This window comes from Electrona antarctica (assembly GCF_951216825.1).
Source record: "Electrona antarctica genome assembly, chromosome: 16".
Lineage (NCBI taxonomy): Eukaryota > Metazoa > Chordata > Actinopteri > Myctophiformes > Myctophidae > Electrona > Electrona antarctica.
The window spans coordinates 19,171,510-19,190,728 of record NC_136797.1 but is presented as its reverse complement, the minus strand read 5'-3'; the positions used below and the strand labels follow the sequence as shown (position 1 = coordinate 19,190,728).

Below are 19,219 nucleotides of genomic sequence, written 5' to 3'. Positions count from 1 at the left end.
ACTTTACCCTGACTGTCACAGTTTCCTCCTCCCCGATGTCAACAGTTTCGTCCATGTTTAGTAACCAAAATAATTGTGAGGTTTGCCCTGTTATGAATCAAAGAATGCTTCCCTGGAAGAGTAAGCTCACTTTCCACCTGGACAAAATCTCACCGAATGCAGTGTTGTTGACGTAATGTTTGTTTATAACAAAGCTTTCCAACTGTTTGACCCCAGCTCAGATTACATTCATAGATAAGGAATGATAAGTAAAATTATGAGTGACACACTGTAGTGCACAATGGCCAAGTAGCATTTCACCAAGTTCACTCAATTTAACATGTTAAATCATTATATTGTATGAGTATATGTATTGTACAGCCTGTATCATACATTTTAGGAAGAAATACCCCATAAGGGAAGCTTGTTTTTATTCCTCACAATGTCATGCATTATGAGAATGCACACTCTTGATAATTCAAAGTCAACACTGGATAGCTTAACTGAAAAGGTCATGGTTTTGGACAAATGACAAAATTCATAATGCTCTAAATGATTGTCATTTGTCAAGAATAACCATAACTCGTTTTAACAATCCACAAGCAAAGGTCCCAGGGAAAATGAAATAAGTTAAACTATGGTAACAAATATAAACCCACTTTGCATAATCAGGTGGTGCCCTTAAAATAATGTAAATATTGTTTTAATTTGTGTGTGTACACACACACACACACACACACACACACACACACACACACACACACACACACACACACACACACACACACACACACACACACACACACACACACACACACACACACACACACACACACACACGAAGTTATATAACCAACGGTCTGACAAGCATAAACCATTAGCATGCTTTATAAGATGTCATTGTTTAGCCCTGCTAGGCACATAGCCCAGTTTGACTTAATCATTTAACCTCCAAGTTCTGAAAGCCCAGATTGGCGTTCCCCTCAGTAGACAAGTTGAATAACAAGTTAAGGCCATATCATGTAGCATTGTGAGTTATGCCCAGAGAGAGAGAAGGAACGAGATGCCTTCTCCCTGACCTATTTCTTAATATAGCTATGTAATGTGTCAATAGCGCCTCTGGCTGCATTAATGAAGCTAAGGCCAGCTGGAGGAGGGAAGAAACAAATTAAGACTATAATAAAGGCACATTAAGCCAGCAATTAGAAACAAGACTGAGAAATCTGAACTTGCAGCCCCTGAATGCTGTGCTGATCCTTAAGCCCTAACCACACCAAAGGGTCAAGACGGTTTTAGCGTTGTCCCTGCGGTGTGATATGTCTTGTTGCACGTTGACCCAAGTGATTCAAGCATGGAATTCAATGGCCCAAACCCCATCAAAGGGTCAAGGCGGTTTTAGCGTTAACTCCTTGCAACCGTTTGGACCCAAGGAGTTGCATGGTGACCCTTTGGTGTGGTTAGGGCTTTACACCCATATTATGTGTCAATTCCATTTAAAGGTGGCACTAGGGTCACTCAAATGGTTGGGGCGATACCCAAGGGAGTGTGCTCAGTCACACTACTTTGCTGACCATGGCGAGCATACAATCACGGTCAGCCAGCCATGCTGGTGCGGGAGGGCTGAATGACGCAGGAATTCAATGATTGGCTTCACAAACACGTCGCCACATGTCGCCAATTAGCACCGCCAATTGTTTTACCATCAATTTCAGTGGTGTCATCATGAATGGAATCTCCATGGAAACCCCCCACCCTGAATTTCCCACAGGATCAATAATCTATGTGGTAAAAAAAGAAATAGGCTTCATAATGCAGGGGTAGGTGCATGCATGCTGGTTATACAGAAGCCCTAACATGCATTCCTCAGCATGTTACAGCCTAATGTATTCTTCACTGATCGTGTCGCTCGCCGAAAATTACACATTTATAACAAAACAATTCTTTCCTATTTTGCGTAAATTACATTATAGGGCCTCTTGCAGTCTGCCTCCTTCTCTCAACTCTGGCCACTCACTCCAGTCTTGGCCTTGCTTTGGACTGAATTGCCCCTTCCCCCCCCCCCACACACACACAGTGTACTGTAGCTTTATGTTCATGTAAATTGAGTGTTTTGTGTGTTTGCATTTGGTTGTCTGTGTGCTCCGTTTCCCTGTGTACTTGTACCCCTCCCCCAGCCCATCTTTTGTCTTGTGTAAGCCTCATCTGTCTTTCCCTACTGACCTGTCTTACGTAAGTCTCATCTCATCAGTCTTGCCCTGTGTATTGTCAACCCCCCCCCCCACACACTCATCCACCCACCCAGCCTGCCAGACAACTCGTTACCAAACTGTCATGTTTCTCCAGCTAATTCAGGTCCCTGCCCATCCCAGCTGCACCCTTCATTGTCCTGCGATTATAGTTATCTTATGTCACAGGGAATGTCCCCTTATGTCACAGGTAATTTGGATAATCAGTGAATCCGTGAGGACAGTAAATATTCCCTTGTGGGTTAGGGAGTATTAACATTCCCTAGGGAATAATGTTAGGTAACACTCCCTAGGGGATGTTAATATCCCCCCCAGTGGCCCCACCATGCAGGGAATGGGGATAAAAAAAAGAATCCCTACTATTCATTATGGCTGAAGAAGAACGCGTCTTCCCTGCGGGAAGAAAATAGTGAATTTCATGTAGATGAAAACAAAAAGGTTGGAAGTGGTAAACACGGAGGAAAGAAGAAGGCCAAAGTTGCCGCAGGAGACTCTGGAGTCCGGGCTGAGTTGATGCCACCACCTCAGTATATTGGGGAGCGCATGTCTCTCTGCAGTACACAAAGCTGAAAGCGGAACACGATGCCATGTTGGCAGAGAGGGCTGAGAATGCTCACTGATGACACAGTGATGCTCACGTCTCACTGATGACACAGTGATTGCTAAAGTGGACAACTCTCTGTGGGACTTGGGCAGACCGCTGGAGAATGACTGTAGCCTGGAGCCGCTCAAGTTCGAAGATGAGGAAGTCGTGTATTGGTACTCCAGCGCCCATATGAAGGTTTTAACCACTTCAACCCCAACGTCCATATACCATTGATTGATTGATTGATTGAAATAATTATTAACAGTTTGCAGAATTACAGTACATTTCAAGCACAAACTCAATACAAAGACTGTTAACTGTGAGTGGACGACCCAATTAAGCATTACACTTGTTTACAAGAGGGTCCACCTTGTTCAATTCATCAAAATATTTAGAGACGTACAAATAGACACTTCTATATAGTCAAAGAACAGAACAGGAATTCATCATAAAGGAGGTAAAAAGGGAAAAGAAACATATACAGTGAGGGGGAAAAGGGGGGGGATTCAGATTTTACGGGGGCCAGTTTCGAATTGCAGCCGTCCGTAGGTGCCCTTTGAGAGCGGTTTTGAAGGAGTCAAGGGATTCGCATGTCTTAATGACTGTTGGTAGGGCGTTCCACATTTTGGTGGCATAGGAGCGAAAATAATTTAGTCCCTTGTTTGTGCCGAATCTTGGTTGTACATGGTTCGTTGCACTCCCTCTGGTGTTGTGGGTGTGGACTTCGTTAACATTAAGGAAGTATCTAGACAGGTACATGGGTATCTTGGTGGTGTATCGAATCTTGTGGACCACACCCATTGCAATGTTGTACTCTGTCGTCGACCCTAAGCCATTCCAGCCTGTCAAAGTGGGCAGGGGTGAGGTGGGTTCGGGGGGGTGAGGCCAAGTAGGAGCCTGACCAGTTTCTTTTGGGAAGTCTGGAGCCTAGTTTTAAGGGCCTTTGAGGTGCTGTGGTACCAGGAGGTGCATGCATAGTCAAAGAAACCTTGTACGAGGGCTCCTGTTAAGGTCTTCAAGGTGTTTTTGTTGACCAGCGAGGAGATCCTGTAAAGGAATCTTGTTCTTTGGTTGACTTTTTTGATTACGTTGGTGGCCATTTTATCACCGGAAAGATTAGCCTCCAGGATGGAACCTAGGTAGGTAATTTCATCTTTACGTGTGATAACATTGTCACCCACTCTAACCAAGAAGTCATTTGCCTTGCTGAGATTACTATTAGATCCAAAGAGAATGGATTCAGTTTTTCCCAGGTGTAAAGATAGTTTGTTATCAGCGAGCCAGGTGCAGATTCTACCGAGTTCAGAGCTGAGGGCCTTTTCAACCTGCAGTTTGTTCCTGTCCGAGATTAGCAGTGCCGAGTCATGTGCGAACAGGAACAAGTTGCAGTCACAAGCTGATGTCATGTCGTTTACATATATTAGGATCCATTAGCCTAAAATAGATCAAAAAGCTAACAACGTTGTGAACTGGTAGATCTGCCCATTTTTGGTCAAGAGATTACGAGTAGAGGGGCCATGGGGAAAGTCTAGAGGAAGGATTGCAGTTTGCAGATGATGGCACAGTGAAGGCCTGCAGTGACGAAGCAATGGCACTGAGTCTCCTGGAAATATCAACGTCTGGGTTTCCGAGGGTACACCGAGTCTGACAACAACACATGCCTCCAGACACACAGCGTAGCTCTAGATAGAGCAGCCTCCAGCAGTGGCTGTCTGGGTTGTTAAAGCAAATCACCACTGCAAGGAAGACCGGTCATCTACATCAGGAAGGGTAATGCATTCAGCCAAAGAAAAATTAGATTTCCCTTTTTGAGTGGTGCAGCCACTCCCAAGGACCAGAAATGTGTGTCCCTCACTATGTAGGTGACAAAGTGGCGCCGTTGAGCTTCACACTGTGCACGATGGGGAGCTGAGTTTTTAGTGTAACAGTGCAGTACAGACTACGCAATAGTGTTTGTTGGCCACCAAGTGTCACTATTGCGCAGCCCAACACACACACACACACACACACCAGGGAGGGCTTGTACAGTACAGTACAGTACAGTACAGTACAGTACAGTACAGTACAGTACAGTACAGTACAGTACAGTACAGTACAGTACAGTACAGTACAGTACCACTCAGTTCAGATGGGTCTGATTTTTGAGGGTCGCTAGCCCTTCCAATGTCTGGCTTTTGAAATGATGTCATATATAGCACTTTAAACAGAGTGGCAACCAAGTCTATGGACTTGTAATGTTTGTGAGCTTGTATAGGTTTAAAGCCTATAGTAACTTACTCATACATACATTTCGTAGACATGGTTGCTAATTTCAATTGCAAAATCTGGCAACAGATCTGTCAGTTTGTTCTTGCTAGATTAGATGGGTCGGATGGAGGGGGTGAGCGTTTGTTTTGTCTCACTCTCAATTGAATGACTTTTCACATCAAGTGACAACAAGGCAGGCATGCCGTCAACGAGGCCTTGAGGTTCATGAAGTGCGCCCGAGCAAGCCACTAAGCAAGCGTACACACTGAACAGCCAACAGCCTTGCGTGCTAACGAGCAGGCCGTTCAAGGCCGTTCTCCGCCGGTCTTCTCTCCTGTGTGACATAGGAACTTTCGCCAATGTGTGTAGTGTACACATGTTGAGTACACGTGTTACCAACAAGAATCTGTATGATGGAATGCCAAGGGTGAGCCAGATAATAGAAGCCAAGAGAATGAGACTAGCAGGACACTGCCAAAGACACCAAGAGCTGCCAGCCAGAAAATTAGTGCTGTGAGAACCAACACACGGGCACCGGTCACGAGGACATCCCACATTAACATATGTAGATGTATGCACTCAAGAAAGACACAGGAGCGCAAAGCACCAACGAGCTGGCCATGGACAACCGGGATGACTGGAAGAGACAATGGAGTGCTCCTCTGAGGACGACCTAGAGAGTGCACCTGTCTTCACCAGGTTACATGCGATTTGTCAATTAAGCATTCAAAAAACAAAAAGAAAAGAAAAAAAAAAATCACACAGATGCACTTCTTATTCATTATTATTATTGCTTCTGATTTGTTAGTGGTGTAAAGTTTACACCACTACAGCGGTTCTGGCAAGAGCAGTAAATCTGCTGAAGTCAAAACCCAAACATGCCAAAGAGTGTGCACTGTATCACCATAGTTGCTGAGGCAGCTATTTTACAAGAGGCCATGTCCACAAATCCCCAAAACAGTGAAGCATAAACAAAAGGTGACAAAGTTGTGCAATAAACAGGGCCATTCCTTTGGGAGTGCATGTGATGTATCTGTGCTGACACTCTTCCAATCTGACTGAGGAAACAATCCGTGCTTCGCTCTTGCCTGGTAACCGTGGTTGTTTGAATCAGTGGTTCTGAAAGTGAGGTCCGGTGGCCCCCCAGGCGTCCTTGAGTGGGTTCTCAACACGTGGGTCACGACCCCTCGGGGGGGGGGGGGGGGTCGCCAAATTATTTTCTTTTTTTCGCAATTGTATGGCCGGAAAATGGAAATGAAGACTTTACATAGTACAGGCATACATTTTCTTAATGATTATATCTGGTTTCAGTATTAATTTATGATATATTTTCCCTATTATTAAGGTTATTTTTGCAGTCAGTTTGTATTGGGGTGGGTGCGGGGCGCGGGGGGGGGGGGGGTTGGGGGGTTCGCGATACATGGCCAAAGCATTTCTGGGGGTCTCCAGCCAAAAACATTGAGAACCCCTGTTCTAGAGGGTTCCAATCTGAATCCAGTAATCTATAGAGTCAAAATCATTTAAAACACTTTAACCATACATTTAAAGGCTATTGAAAATAGCCTGTAGATCGTCTATTTTATTAAAGAAAAAACAAATTAAACACATCATATATGGGGGTCCCTGCCACTCCCTGGCACAACATATCTTTAGATGGGGGTCTGCTGCCAAATACATCAACGTTTGTGAATCACTGGTCTACATGGCTGACTGGTCAGCCAGTGTTTTAAGACTTTTTATGAAATGTCATTTCACTTGGTTACTGTGGCAGAAATCTCTGGCATTTACTAGAACGGTGGCAGCTCAGTGACCATATATCACTATCGGCCTGTCTGTCTGTGTTCCCCCTAGTGGCATCTTGCCCGTTATATTGGAGAATGTTAAAGGTCAGCTCTCTTTAGTACTGCCTCTTGAATTGTGTGTGTGACTGTGTGTGTGAGCGAGAGGAACTGTGTTGTTCCCAGTAAACCCAGTATAGGTTCCACTGCCTTCCTGCTTCAGCTTCCTCCTGCATGAGTCTAGACCTATCTTCCATACATTTCCTACAGTGCATCAAGAAGTGATCTCTATGGAAAAAATGAATGGGGTCTGGAACGATGGAACCAGAAAATGGCCACCTCTGCTATGCCCTACAGTTATCACGCAAATTACAGTCGTCATTGTCCGAATTGAAAAATATTTTGTGAAATTACGTCCATGGCCTTTTGTCTGTGCGCACAAGAAATATGATGCTAATCGGCTTAGTAGTATGCGAGAGTAGCTGCGGATGGACGGATGGCACGCACACACGCACACACACGTAACAATGACCGAGTGAATCAAGCAACAAAAGAAAATCCAACTGAAAGCACCAAAATACTTTGAGCCAGAGTGCATGTTTTGTGTACAGTCAGCCCCGTTGGGATGTCAGGCCCTGTCACGTGTGAAAGGTGCTGACATGCCTGTGACACAGAGGGACATTATGTGACAGGGCCTGACTTCTTGGTGTGAGGCCCTGTCACATCCCTGTGACAATTGTGACATGATACTGACCAGGGTACTCAGTATCATGCCAGTATTAAAGAAACCTGTGCCAAGTGTGGCGGTACCACAGGGGCTGATGTGGGCACTCAGAGCACGATAGACAGTCACATTCACATAGTATGGGCTCCACCCCGCTGTCCGTAGGCCAGATAGACAAACCTGTTCTTGGCCATATATTCACAACTCTTTCACTTTTACAACATTTCAGTGCATTCAATTATTCCATGTCAGAGAAATAAATGTGCTCATGGCTTTTTTTTAATTAACAACCACTTTATAATAACAGTAATAGCAATCCTAATAACAGTAGTAGAAGTAATAAAAAAATAAAATAAAATACCATCACATGACAGTCTGGGGTGCAGTTTCTTTCCTGGTAACAGGTAACAGCAGCACTTCTGTCAACTGGCTTGATTCAATCAACAATAAAAGGCCGTCTTCTGCGTGCAGTAACACTAGAAGTATAATATGAAACAGTAACAGTCAAGACATTTGAAGAATCATTTGGCTTTGAACGGTTTGAAACCAGACATGCTGCTTCGTAGAACTAGAGAGATTGTGTCCTGACCTAAAGGACCATACCGGCATCAATAAATGCGATTTGCTATTCACAGCTCCGGCCATTGTGCCATTAATTAAAGGCTTTATGTTTACACTTGAGGTTTGTTTCCATTTTTTACAGTAATTAAAAAATGGCTGAACTTAGCTGAATAAATTGAGTTGATGTTGGCCAAACATAATGAATACATGTAGCCTACAGCAAAAAGTATCTGAGCAATAATTAACGTGTAGGATTACCTCCAAGGCCATTTCAAGTCTCTGTAAGTGGATTTAGAAAGGAACAGAAACCAATGGCTTCCTGGAAAATCGAACACACCACAGGAGTACAAAATTATCGTGGTAAATGTGCTAAACATGCCAGACCACCAGTATAGTCCTTTAAAAGGTGAAGTTAACCCAAAATACCGCATTTATTATGAGTCAAAGGTCTACCTCTGTGCAGAAGCAAGCAATAATTATTGTTGGACTGCACAGAGATAAATGGCTGGCACCTAAGTAACAATGTCAAATTCCTGAAAGACATACTGTTGAAGTTTTCAATTGCATTTTGTGTTTTGGTTTTAGCTTTTAGCATTAAGCTTTTTTGCATCTTGGGTAAACTTCCCCCTTTAGCCTGTGTTCCAACCCATGGAAGTAGTGTAAGTACATAGAAACACAATGAGTTGGTGTACAATCAATGAAAATGTAGGTCTACCTAAACAAGGCTAATGTAGATAGGTAATATAGGCGTTTCACCGCAATGGATGTACAAAGTGTACAATATAACATACCATGTTGCATCACTTTACATGCATTCTGGATTTAGGAGATTCATTATATACTAACACTTTCCTCACATGTTAAAATACAGCTTAACACACTGCCGTTATAATATAAAGTTTTCCTGGCAAAATAAGCTAGGTCGCATTTTGTCGTAAAATGATCCAGCTTGAAAGCATTGATATGCCGGAAACTTATGTAAAAAATATGTGCTTTCTCAAGAGAAAACATATCAATGACTTTACAGAGGGGACAATATCATAACCACCAAAAGAACAAGTGAGGTATAGGAACATTTCATAGTAAGATCCACGACTGAAGGAATGTATGACAACACTAATCTGTTGAAAGAAAGGTGAAATCCCCTCAAATAATGTATGATTGTGACACCAATCTGTAAGTACACTTTGGAGAGCTGATTAAGGCAGTAGAGACAAAACCATTAACTATTCACAACAATATTAAATTAAAGGTACGTACATAACATCCGCCTTCGCTTGCATACCAAACCACATTCAGATTTAAAAAGGATAAAGTGATATCTTGATGTGGCACATTTTAGCCTGTTTATCCAACTCTTGGGCACTTTGTGAAATAATTAGTTTTTTGTTGTTACTATTACACATTTGTTAAGCAAACCAAAGGTTTGTTTAACTTCCATTAGCAGTGGCTAACGCTCAATGGAAAAGCAGAGAAATATTTGAACATTTTCACCCAAAAATGCTGAATTCTATTCTCAATAGGCTTTTTGCTCCTACCTTTATGATTACCGTATGCAAATTCTGTTAAACAAAGGTATGAAACGGACAACTTTAACGGTTATAACTGATAAAAACAAACATAATATAATTTCTTCACTTTCACGGCAGAAATTAAGCAGTATGTATGTTTCAAAGTGATCAATTTGCCTCCTCTCATTTCCTCTGTACTGTTACAAGTGCTCAGAGAACAATAGGCTAAAACCGCATAATATCAAAGTATCCCTTTAAACGTAGACTCAGTTCCATCCAACCCATTAGTTCCAATTACTGTCAGAACTATGTACGCAACCCCTGTCAACCTATTGTACCAACTAAGACTACAAAAATAGGGCTTTTAATTAAAAAATCCTGAGTTTAACAACATTGTTATGTCACGCAACAACGTATTGCATGATATCAAACCCCACTGACGGCGGTTTTTGTCTTCGGTGAGCTTTGTTTTGCATTTTAAAAGAGTCTGTGCATAGAGAAAATGCTGCCGTCTGCAGAGTCTATGAGGCCACAAGACCACCGGAGCAGAACCACCAGTTCAATCTACTTAAGGAGGACTTGAATTAAACAAAAAAATAAAGAATTTGCACCGCCGCCTTCCAGTGCACCCTCTGTGTTGTAGACATGTTACTGTCTACGGACTATATTTACAAGGGATGTAAATCAGAGAAATCACTGGCAAATGAGAACCAACTCAAATCCTCATGTTTCTCCCATTGGAGACCCGAGCACCCTTGAGGTCAATGATCCACCCAACCCGCACACAAACCAAAAGCTAAAACACAAGCGCTCCGATGCATAGTTCCACCTAACCGTATTTACAACATGATTGCCATGAACCTCCTTAAGTAGCTTTGACCAGCCGTTCAGAAACGACCCAATGACAGTTTTGCTCCGTTCCTTAGACCTGCAGCCCCAAAACACCTGGTCAGATGTTCTCCGCCTCTCTCTGGGGAGTCTCTCTGATGTTGTCCTGAGGCGTGCCGTCCCGCGGTGCGGGCCGCCGCCGAATGCTTTGCCCGGTCGAGATGAGGTCGGCGTAGCCCCGGGAGTGGGAGAAGGCGTAGGCGGAGCGCCGGGAACGTCTGCCTCGCTGGAATGCAGACACGTCTGCGGGCTTCTTCTTCTTCTCATCTTCCATCTCATACTTCTTCCTGTTCCGCTGGACCTGGGTGTGCGTGTGAGGTAATGAGAATGATTAAATGTTCAGATATCGTCACGGCTGGATTGGTTATTTGTGCAACTTTTGCGTGACACTCTTGTAAGTACCTCACGGTAAAGTGTAGCGTAGTCCTAGGGGTTCCAAGGAGGCAATAGAGAAGCAATAGAGAAGGGAGGACACTATTGCACAATGCAAAAATAGATGCAATGCTTTCAAACAGCCATTGGCTTAAAATCTTACAGACTACTCAGCAATGTGTTTTGAGTATATTTCATCAGGCAGCAATTGCCTTCTGATTAGCCTGCGAGTACAGCATTCATTTATTAACAGAAACTTCCTGTCCGACAGCAATGATATGTTGTGACTTAAATGAGCTTCTCAACTTCAGCATGAAAACATATAGAGAAAATATTGAATATAATTAGGGTTGATCATGTGATCGGAAATCGGGGCCGATCACATCATTTTCAAATGATCGGAATCGGATCGGGAGTTAAAAAACGTGATCGGGACATCCCTAGTATATTATATCCATATCATGGAATATTAGACTGGATATTGTCTGTGATTTTGGATATTGTACTATTGTGATATGGCATAAGTGTCCTATAAAAATATAAATATTAGGAAAAATCGGTATCGACAGATACTCAAAATTAAATGATCGGAATCGGATCGAGAGCACAAAAAAGTGATCAGGACATCCCTAAATATAATGGTACAAACAGAACACAGGTGTCCTTGATGGTGTTCCAGGGGGTCCCCAAGCGAAATCATTGATGGCTGAGAAACTAACGTTCCCTTACATAGTCTGCAAGTCTCTTGAGTGTACAAATGGAACTAAATGAACACTGAGGACCTTACAGTGTAGTTTGGGGTCCCATGGATAGAAATCGTATTATCAAACTGGGGGTCCTTGAAATTAAAAGGGTTGAGAATCACTGCTATAGAATACAGTTGAAACACGGTCCTACCTTGTCCCCTACAGAAGGCCAGATGACTTTATGCAAGAACTGGATACAGATGACGGGCAGCAGGCTGATCCCTACGGTCAGTATGATGGTCAGCCACAGGTAGGGCTGTCGGAGGGCGTTGGACGCTGCCCCTGTAAAGCACATACAAAGCATTTATACGAGCGTCACTGATGCATGTCACGCGAGTGACACGAGTCCGCCTGTTCACATCGTCTGCTTCATTGTGAAAGCAAAACATACAAACATTGCAATACAGGTTTAGATTAGAAAAGAGGTTGCTTTTCTGCATTGCTCAAATTCGTTTTCGATGGTCTGTGCCATACATTGATGCCCCAAAATTGAAGGGAGCTCTGAATGACGCGTCAACAGGTTTTGACACACTCTATTGACGCCTCCAGTGTGGTCAGAGTGGCTTCCGGTCTGTACCAGCCTTTCCCCTTTACGAGGCACTAGACCAGGGAGTTGGATTGCTGAGGTGGAGTGCCACGCTCTTAGCTCCCACTACTTACTGAACTGTCTTAGTTACCCACGCTGTGGTACTCAAACGCAGAGTCTGGGATCAAACCCAGAACAGTGAGATTCAACGGCGAGGGCACCCTCCGTCGACTGAGCTACCTGGCCCACAAACGTCTTCTAGTTCTTTTAAAATTACCTGTGAAGGTGAAGGCGGTGGGAAAAATGACATGGATCCCTGCACTGTGGATGTCGAACATGATGCCGAAGTAGATGGCTATACTGCACAGCACCGCAAAACAGTTCACGAATGTCCAGAACGAGGTGTCAAGAGAGATCTGAGGAGAGAAAGTTATCATCTTTAGTGAAAGTAATGATAGTAATAATAGTAGTAGCAGAAGCACTTGTAGTGGTAGTAATGTTGTAATAGCATCAGCAATAGCAGTAGTAGCTGCAGTAATAATTGCAGTAGTTGTAGTATTAGAAGAATTAGTAGTAGTGTGTCCTATTACAGCAATAGTAGTGTTAGTCGTAATAGCACTATTAACCAGTTCTAGAGTATCAAGTATGTTAGTAAGTGAGCAGTTAAGTATTTAACAGTTGTATTCAAGGATCAATATGAATGTCACACCTGCAGGTTGACAGTGATGATGAGCGAGGATGCGGTAACCACGGCTAAGGACTGGTAATCTGACGGAGCCTCTCCGTCCTGTCCCATTGTCTGGAGGAAGGCTCCGTACGGGATGAAGAAGATGATCAGAGAGGTGTAGATGCCGTGGAACAGGCTCACAAAGAAGTTCTTGTAGTTAAACAGCGTCCCCTGCTGGCCCGGTAGATACAGCTTCGGGAACTTACAACTCAGCTTGTCGTTGACATCCTGTTTGCCAAGAGGGGAGAGGAGGAGGATTTACATGAGTTTAAAAAAAGGGTGTGTAAGTCATACGTGTTTTGTTAAGATACGTGTTAAATAGTTCCGTATTCTCATTGCTGTAGAGAGCTTTTTCTCAGTAACAGGGATCTCCCCATCTCTCCAAAATTATTTTTCAGCTCAGGATACCAATTTCATCCAATCAGGAGAGAGAGAGCTCATACATAATACACAGGGGAAATTGGAAGTGATGAATGAAGTTTGACAGGACTTTGTGTCTTTGTTTACACATTATCTTTTATATGAATCATGTGTATTTTCAGCCATTTAACCACTTAGTTAAAACCCTCTTGAGACGTGAGACCTCTGGCCCTGTATTTGGTCTGCTCTTTCACTCTACACACCAACCTCTTCACCCAAAATAGCCCATATACAAGCTTGTAGATCGGCCATTTTCAGTGAATGTTCCCCACAGAATAAGGATGCTAGGGTTCAAGAGGTTCATGCATATACAAAAATAAAATACAAAATAAAAAAAAATATATAAGTTTGGGAATTACAGAACTGAAACTTATTGTATACATCAGCTAAATTATTAAAATGTATATGGCATATAGCTAAAGATGAATGTTGTTATTGTGACCTGATCCAGCAGTCCAACCAGCAGAACAGGTAAGCTGCTGTAGCACACGTTGTACAGTGTAATGAACCAGTCTTCATACGCAATCTAGGAAAAAAACACAAAGAGTTGAATTACAGTTATGCCAAAATTGGTGAATCTTTTGATATTCTTCACAATTTTCAAGAGCAGGCAGATCTAGTCACACCAGGTAGTCATGGATTATGTACCCGCTGCATTATGTATGTCGCTGCACAAGATTTATGTCAACTACTGTAAAAAATACAATGTGTTGAATACAAATGCACAACCTCTGTAGAGTCGACAGCTCAGAGTAATTATACAATACTGAGGAGAATACAGACAATAACATGTATACGAAAAACTATCAATGCATGTTTTTTGTTTTTTCATAACGCAAGACTGCATTATGATTGTAAAATATAAGGGACAATTTTGTCTACTAATCATTTTGCTTCGCTGACTTGTGGTAATGAGAGGAGCAAACAAGATCAAATAAATTATGTATTTTTTAATTTTTAGAGGCAAACTTTTTTTTTGTAACGTGTATAATGGAAGTATTAAAGAAAAGAAAGACATTGCACAAAAAACAATAATAAAATAAAAACAGGTGCAGGCCAAACTGGTCAATAACAGGTAAAAATAATTAAAGTCTGCACACTGGAAAGTGACTTGTGAGGCACTGTCTAGTGTGCAGCAGACTCCATTTCTTTTTACATGAAGTATAAAACAGCCTGAAGCATCAATGTATACAGGATCAAACAGAGTGCCGCGCAACACTCCGGCTCGTGACCGGTGCTCACCTGGGCGGAGAATCCGCTGAAGAAAGAGTACCAGAAGTGGACCAAGGTGCAGGCAAAGTTCTTGAAGAAGAAGTAGCGCAGGAACTTGCACATCCTGATGTAGGACCAGCGGCCGTGCACCAGCAGGAGGCGCTCCAGGAAGCGGAACTGGGCGAAGGCGTAGTCACTGCTCATCACAGCCTGCATGCCCTCCTGACCGCTGATACCCACACCGATGTCCGCCGCTGTGAGGGAGGGTAGGGAAGCAGCAGTTAGTGGAACTACAGTAATAAATGTCATTGATTTAAAAATTAAAATTGAATATAAGAATCATTCCCAATTTTGTGAAAGGAAATGTAATGAAATGAAAATGGCTGACAACGCGTCACAATAACACGTTGTCAGCTTGTGGATAGCTAATTTCATTACATTTGTCCACACAAATGGTGGTTCATTGTTTTGTTCATATACAAAGTGCACACACACACACACACACACACACACACACACACACACACACACACACACACACACACACACACACACACACACACACACACACACACACACACACACACACACACACACACACACACACACACACACACACACACACACACACACACACACACACACACACACACACACACACACACACACACACACACACACACACACACACACACACACACACACACAGCTTCTCAACTGATCTAATTAATGAATAGAAAGGTTGCTAAGATTCATTTATAGTTGCAGCCTTGGGAATATAAGACACAATAGTCATTATCATCATCAATCATGACTATTATTAATTACTCTTGATCATGTTGACGTCATTTGCTCCGTCTCCAATAGACAGCGTGATGGCCTTCTTGTACTTCTTCACCAGACTGACAACGTTGGCTTTCTGTTTGGGCGTCACACGGCAACAGATCACCGCCTCACACTCGCACGCCATGTCCACAAAATCCACCTGGCCAAGACGAAAGAGAACGTTACAGGATGTTCCGCAACCAATACCTACAGTTGGGTGCCACCGATATTGTCCCTTATCATTTGACCCATTTAGGCCTGACCTCAAAATTTTAAAAAATCCTTCTAAATCCTCCAGTTTTCTGAAATAAATATTTTCACAATTTTTCAAAAATAGCAGACCTACAAAGCTCGTAGCGCGCCACTCGGTGGCGCGCTATGAGCTTGTAGATCTGCTATTTTTCAATAGCTAAATTATGTTTAAAACACCAAAAGGGGTTCCCGCCCAAAATGGGTTAACTGTCCTTTTGCGCAGATCACGCAAACCTCAGCAAAAAGAAAAGGACAATATCGATGGCCTCCAACTGTATGTTATGCAGTGCACATAGTACTATGTTTATATATATTTCTTTTTATGACTTAAAATGTATTGGCCATTTTGCATTCACATAAAGTAACAATGTTTATACACTAATAAGAGCAATGTATATGAACTAGATTTCTTTTGTTTATATATATACACCCATTGTGCAATGTGTTTGTTGGCCTGAAAATACTGTGCTGTTTCAAGGTTTCATAAAGACTACAAATAACCATGCATCACAAAAGCTTTTTATTTATCACAATTATTTGCATGACAATTAATCGTCAACAAAAATGTGACCGCCCTGTGTGTGAATCAGTGTAATCTTAACCCATTAAAACCGGGAATGCATCCTTATCAATTTAGAATTTAGTGTTCAATAATAGATATATAAGCTCACAGCGCAGCACAAAGTGACGCACTGCAAGCTTGTACATCTGCTATTTTATTTTTTTTACTTTTTTTTTTAAATGTTGAAAATGTTGAATAATTTTGAATTAGTGTCTAAATTAAACTACTGATTTAGAAGGCATTTGTAGAATCGACCTCAGGTCTTAACGGGGTAATGTTCACACACACACCTGTCTCATCTCCTTCTCCCATTCATCTATGGGCTGTCCGTCTGGCGGGCCGGAGGGAGACTGCCTCTTCCCCAAGCGACGCAGCCGCAGGCGCCGTCGCTTCTTCTTCTTCTCGTACAGGATCTCGTTCTGGCAAAAGACAAAACCATTAGAGCCGATCGGGGCGTTTTCATTTCCCAGCGAAGAATGGAGACAGTGAGGACAGTGCACTCCACTTAGAATGTTGTCTTTATTGAGACAGAGAGACAGGAGGAAAGCAGAGAGACAGACAGACAGACAGTAGGAAAGCAGAGACGGAGACAGTGTAGGAGAGTCGCACAGTAGCAAAGCTGAGAGAGAGACAGACAGTAGCAAAGCTGAGAGAGAGACAGACAGACAGTAGGAAAGCAGAGACGGAGACAGTGTAGGAGAGTCGCACAGTAGCAAAGCTGAGAGACAGACAGACAGACAGTAGGAAAGCAGAGACGGAGACAGTGTAGGAGAGTCGCACAGTAGCAAAGCAGAGAGACAGACAGACAGACAGTAGGAAAGCAGAGACGGAGACAGTGTAGGAGAGTCGCACAGTAGCAAAGCTGAGAGACAGACAGACAGACAGTAGGAAAGCAGAGACGGAGACAGTGTAGGACAGACATACAGTAGCAAAGCTGAGAGGGAGACAGTGTAAGAGAGACAGACAGTAGGAAAGCTGAAGTTCTTTATGCAGGACTCCAAGAATACAACATGCATTTACATAATCCAACTGTATACCTTACTGTCTTTTAGAAATTGTGTTTTTCATTATGCATAATATGTTATTATTTTCGGAATAAATCAATCATTACTGTCACAGAACAATATGGAAGTTCATGGTTCCATTCTATTACCAAATGTGAGAAATATCTGGGTAAAATGCTAATCTACATGGATTGACTGGGAATTCCATAACATCAGCCACTAGAGGGAACTAGAGTAGCAGAAATTTGCTTAGTTTAACCTAAATACTAAAGTTTTAAAGTTACCCAGCTATATTGTGGAACGGCACTAGAATGTTTTACATTATACACAGTTCAAAAACCTACTTATTTAGGTTATATGCAGTCCTTTATTTCAGCTTTAAAGTAAACTTTTTAATTCAATGTAACTCACCAGCCATCCTCCAGTGATGATGAGGGCGTTCTTTCCTGGCTGTGTGAAGAATTTTTGCGGAGGTTCTTTCTTCCTGGAGCCAAAGGAAGGAGCTTCATTTCTCCTGTTGGCCTGTCGGAGCGTCAACTTCTCACTGGAGACACACAGAAGAGCATTCACTGAAGAGTACGCAGTACACACCATGCACTGTGAGAAGTACATTCTCTCAAAAATCACTGTCAGAGCTGGTGGTACATGACTCAAGTACTGTACTGTACGTACTACAACTTTGAGGTACTTTTACTTTATTGGAGCATTTCCAATTATTAATACTTTTACTTCTACTCCACTACATCTCAGAAACAAATACTGTACTTTTACTCCACTACAATTATTTGAAAACATTTAGTTACTTAGATTTTGAGTATTATTACAGTACAAAACATATACATTAACCACTTCGGCCTCTTAAGGACATAGGAGGTATGCTGTTTAATACTGCAATAGACAGTTCAATTCAATTCACTTTACATAATAGCAGTGAGCCAACATCACCCCCCTGAGGAAGCACACTAAACGGGGCTGTGGCTGGTAGAGCAGGTCGTCCAATGAACCATGGGTCGGCGGTTCGAATCCCGGCTCCTCCTGTCTACATGTCGAAGTGTCCTTGGGCAAGACACTGAACCCCAAATTGCTCCCGATGTGCTGGTTGGTACCTTGCATGGCTTCCGCCGCAATCGGTGTATGAATGTGTGTGTGAATGGGTGAATGTAATGCACAATCTATGTAAAGCGCCTTGGATAAAGGCGCTATATAAAATGCACCATTTTACCATTTTTAAACAGGCTACTGGCCAATACAGTATATAAAAAATATACTGTAGTTTGGAGAGTCAGAACATCTGGAGGTGCACAGGTTCCTAAGAAAGGTTATCGCCTCCCTTTCCGAAGAAAAGTTCGTACATTGGAAGTGGAGTATACTGCGCTTGAACTTACTTAACGTCCTCTCCGTAGTGGATCTGCATGTTGTCCGTCAGTAGTTCACAGGCGTAGCCTATGTTCTCAGCAGTTTCTGAAAAAATATATACACAATTTATGAGTTAAAAAACACTATCCTACTAAATAATAAATAATAAATGAATAATAAATGGGAAGAAATAGGAAGCTCACATCATGTACCGGTGTTACAAAGAAACCTTTGAAGGTGCAAAAGTGGCTGCGTCAATCAAATGCCATTTCCTCATTGTCTTTGTGATTACAAAAGGCTATGGTTGTCGTGTGATGAAATAATTATCGTGGAGGTTTTGACATTGTCTGAGGTTACCCAACCGAAGTCCGGCATATCAGCAGGCTACTTTATTGTTGTTGCCCTGCCCCTCTTAGGTGTGATTTTATTAAAATGCACCAGCCAAATTCCATGCATGCATGTGCAAAAACACTTGGCAATATAAAGAATTATAGTTCTGATGCCAGTTTCCATTACTACTTCCGCCTCAATAAACTTCAAGAACCAGAAATTGTTATGTTATGTTATGTCTTCGTGACATATGTCAGAAGAAATGTACATATTGCCAAAACATAATATACGGTGTTGCTGTTGTTGGGCTAAAACCTCTCCCTCTTTTACCTCATCTTAACATCTTTAAACCTCTACCACTGTTTAG

The 19,219-nt window shown here is 42.5% G+C and overlaps 1 protein-coding gene across 2 annotated transcripts in view; it reads right to left on the bottom strand.

The window, feature by feature from the left end:
• Positions 1-7,821: 7,821 nt before the first annotated feature.
• atp8b1 (ATPase phospholipid transporting 8B1) overlaps positions 7,822-19,219 on the bottom strand; it is a 41,444-nt gene continuing 30,046 nt past the window's right edge. For both annotated transcript variants that reach the window (XM_079523580.1, XM_079523581.1), the window contains exons 21-30: positions 18,552-18,627; positions 17,578-17,710; positions 16,453-16,581; positions 15,352-15,508; positions 14,554-14,777; positions 13,754-13,837; positions 12,874-13,119; positions 12,442-12,580; positions 11,790-11,920; positions 7,822-10,821 (exon numbers count right to left, since the gene is read on the bottom strand). In XM_079523580.1, coding sequence (XP_079379706.1) covers positions 10,582-10,821; positions 11,790-11,920; positions 12,442-12,580; positions 12,874-13,119; positions 13,754-13,837; positions 14,554-14,777; positions 15,352-15,508; positions 16,453-16,581; positions 17,578-17,710; positions 18,552-18,627 — 1,559 coding nt within the window. In that variant the 3' untranslated portion in view covers positions 7,822-10,581. The remainder of the gene's footprint in view (positions 10,822-11,789; positions 11,921-12,441; positions 12,581-12,873; positions 13,120-13,753; positions 13,838-14,553; positions 14,778-15,351; positions 15,509-16,452; positions 16,582-17,577; positions 17,711-18,551; positions 18,628-19,219) is intronic.